This window comes from Entamoeba invadens (assembly GCF_000330505.1).
Source record: "Entamoeba invadens IP1 unplaced genomic scaffold scaff_1105074725685, whole genome shotgun sequence".
Lineage (NCBI taxonomy): Eukaryota > Evosea > Mastigamoebida > Endamoebidae > Entamoeba > Entamoeba invadens.
Window position 1 is genome coordinate 36,588 of NW_004443547.1, and position 2,970 is coordinate 39,557.

At 28.2% G+C, this 2,970-nt stretch overlaps 1 protein-coding gene across 1 annotated transcript; it reads left to right on the plus strand.

Annotated features, from left to right (window-relative positions):
• Positions 1-704: 704 nt before the first annotated feature.
• On the plus strand, positions 705-2,654 carry EIN_386720 (hypothetical protein; the record flags this gene model as incomplete). Its single annotated transcript, XM_004258711.1, has 1 exon — positions 705-2,654. One exon carries the CDS (start codon positions 705-707, stop codon positions 2,652-2,654), a length of 1,950 nt encoding a protein of 649 aa, XP_004258759.1.
• Between the last annotated feature and the right edge of the window lie 316 nt (positions 2,655-2,970).

Consider the following 2,970-nt stretch of genomic DNA (forward strand, 5'->3'; position numbering starts at 1 on the left):
TAACATGAAATTTAAAACATCTTCAATGGTGGAAAGAAATAAAACAACATTTTTCTGAAAAAACATCTCAAGTTGAACCATTTTATTACATTTTTTGAGATCTTTTTGTTCTTATTTTATTTTTGAAATTTAATGATATAGTTAAGATGTTTTACCATTGGTAATTTATCAAAAATGTATAAACATTCGATATACATTTATATAATATATAAAATTATCTTTTGATATAAAAACTTAAAATGGGTTTTATGTAGTTCACAAAAAGATATTAAAAAATGAGCTTTTATGGGTTTTCAATTGAGTTTATTTATTTTAACATGCAAACGAACAACAATCTATGAATTATAGTTGTTTCTAATAAAAATTGGAAGTGATGATTCATGTGTTTTCAATTGAATTGAAAAGTGGCATATTATAACAGACTGCCCAAAGAAATGATAAAAATCAATTTCAATTTTTGTTTTTTGTATAAGTTTTGATATTTATGTAAAAACGGGACAATTGAAAGAAATCATTAACTTGATTATTGACTGCAAGTTATTAATCATATAGGTAATACACTTTTTCGAATTTTTATAAATTATTTACAAAATATAAGATATAAGGTCACTTTATGAGGTTGTGTTTTTAGATAAAATATATTTAAACAATAAAACTAAAAAAAATCAAAGTGCACGATGAAAAGTCTCGACAAGTTTCACATGATGAATGTAGTTCAATACTTTAAAACAAAAGAGGATTTCATGAATTTTAGAAGTATTAACGAAAAGTGTCTTGATGTTCTTTCCATGTTTCATTTCAACCCCATTACAGTTTATGATTTTCAATTGTTTCCACATATGGAGACTCAATACATTTATTCTGTGTGGGATGTAAAGCTCCCATGTAAGGCGTACAAATTTTGTTTTCTCTTAAACATTTCTGAAACCAAGAAATTAAAAGAGCAACTTGGTGATACTGTGACGTTCAAATATATAACTTATGAACCCGAATATGATTCAAAAGAGTACAAAACTGAAAAGGTATATATTCCAAAAATAGTCAATTATTTAAGTGGTTGGCATTACACTCACAACGTCAAAGAAGTGATATTTCCAGACAACATTCTATCAATTGAAAGTCATTTCTTTAGTAATTGTACATTACTTGCAAAGGTGATTTTGCCAAAATATCTGACAAGACTTGGGCTTCTCTGTTTTGAGAAGTGCATGAGTTTAAAGACTCTTACCATACCAAAGTATGTTTCTAGTCTTAATAAACTGTTTTCAGGTAACAATAATTTAGAGAAATTGTCTTTAGAAGGTGACACTGACATCAAACACGAGTTCTTTGAAAATCTTGTTCACCTCACTTCAATCAATTTTAAACGAAATGGACTTACAAATATGGTTATCCCAAGTCACTGCATGTCATCACAACGAAGTCTGGGCGTCTCAATACATCAATTTAAACATGTTGGTCTTGATAAAGTTGATATTCAAATTCTTTCCCAAAACATCGAGTTCAAAAAACGTGTGACGTTTGATCCAAAAGTTCTTGTGTTGTTTTATAAGTGTTTTTCAGAGTGCGTCTTTTTAAAAGAAATAGATATCCCAAGCACTATTCAAACAATTGAAAATTCATGCTTTTCTAAATGTCTTTATTTATCCAAAGTCACGCTCCCAGACAACTTGACAAGTGTCGGGGAGATGTGCTTTTCGGGGTGTAAAACACTTTCAAGTATTAAACTTCCAAAAAACCTTCAAGTCCTCCATCAAAAGACTTTTTACAACTGTATTTCTCTCAGAGAAATTGAAATTCCTGAACGTGTCAAACTGATTGAAAGTAATTGCTTTGAATGCTGCAGTAATCTGTCGGCAATTCACTTTAAAGGATATTTCCCAAAAACTAATAGCGATTTTTATATCATGTGCAAAGCACTCCAATTTATGACAAAGAAAAAGAAACAAGGAAAAAAATATACAATTTCATATTCAAATTCTCGACTAATTTTAAACGGAAAATGTCCAATAGAAAATGTCGTTTTTAAACAAGGCGATGAATTCTGTGATGAAAGTGGCGATTTTAATGTTCAAGGGGATTTTGTGGATGGGGTTATAAGAAAGGTGGACTGTATCAAACCGGATTCACAACGCCAAAAATACAAATTTAAAAATCTCACAATAGATGAATGTGAAATGAAATCTTTGGTGCAAAAATGTTTTCAGTTCAATGAAAATCTTGAAAGGTTTGTTTTGGGGAACGGAGTCAAAATAATTTCAAAAAAGTGCTTTTATCGCTGTAAAAATTTAAAGAGTGTTGAAATCAATGGAGAAATAAAAGAAATTCAAAAATGCTGTTTTAAAAACTGCGAAAAACTTGAAAGTGTGATTATCAGAAAAGATATTGAAACCATTGGCAGACTCTGTTTTGTTAATTGTCAATTGCTGAAAAAGTTTGTGTGTAAAAACATCAAAAAGTGTTTTGTGTCGTCTTTTGAAAACACACAAGTTGATATTGAAAGGTTAAAGAAGAAAATTGGAGTGTTGGTGAAAGAAGAAAAGAAGACGTATGGGACTAAGTACGTCAAAAAAGAAACGAAGTATGAACAACAGAATGAAAGAGAGATACCTCAAAAAGTTAAAATTCAATATGAATTATTTATTTACAAATAAATTTTTTATTGTTGTTTATTTTTGATTATTTTGATTAAATAAAAATAAATGTTTTTTATTTACATTTGTTTTGTTTAAAACGTTGAATATCACGTTTAAAAATAATTTCATCTGATCACCTTGTAAACTTTGATAATAATAATATATATTGTTAATACCTTAAATAACATTGAACAAAATTCAAGTGGTCTAAAAATCGGGAAATATCGAGTTTATTAAATAAATTTTCGTTTTTTAGAGTTTTAATATGTTCATAAACAATACACAAGCCCAAAAAAGGAAAATCATCAAAAATTGGATTAATATCCCAGAAAAA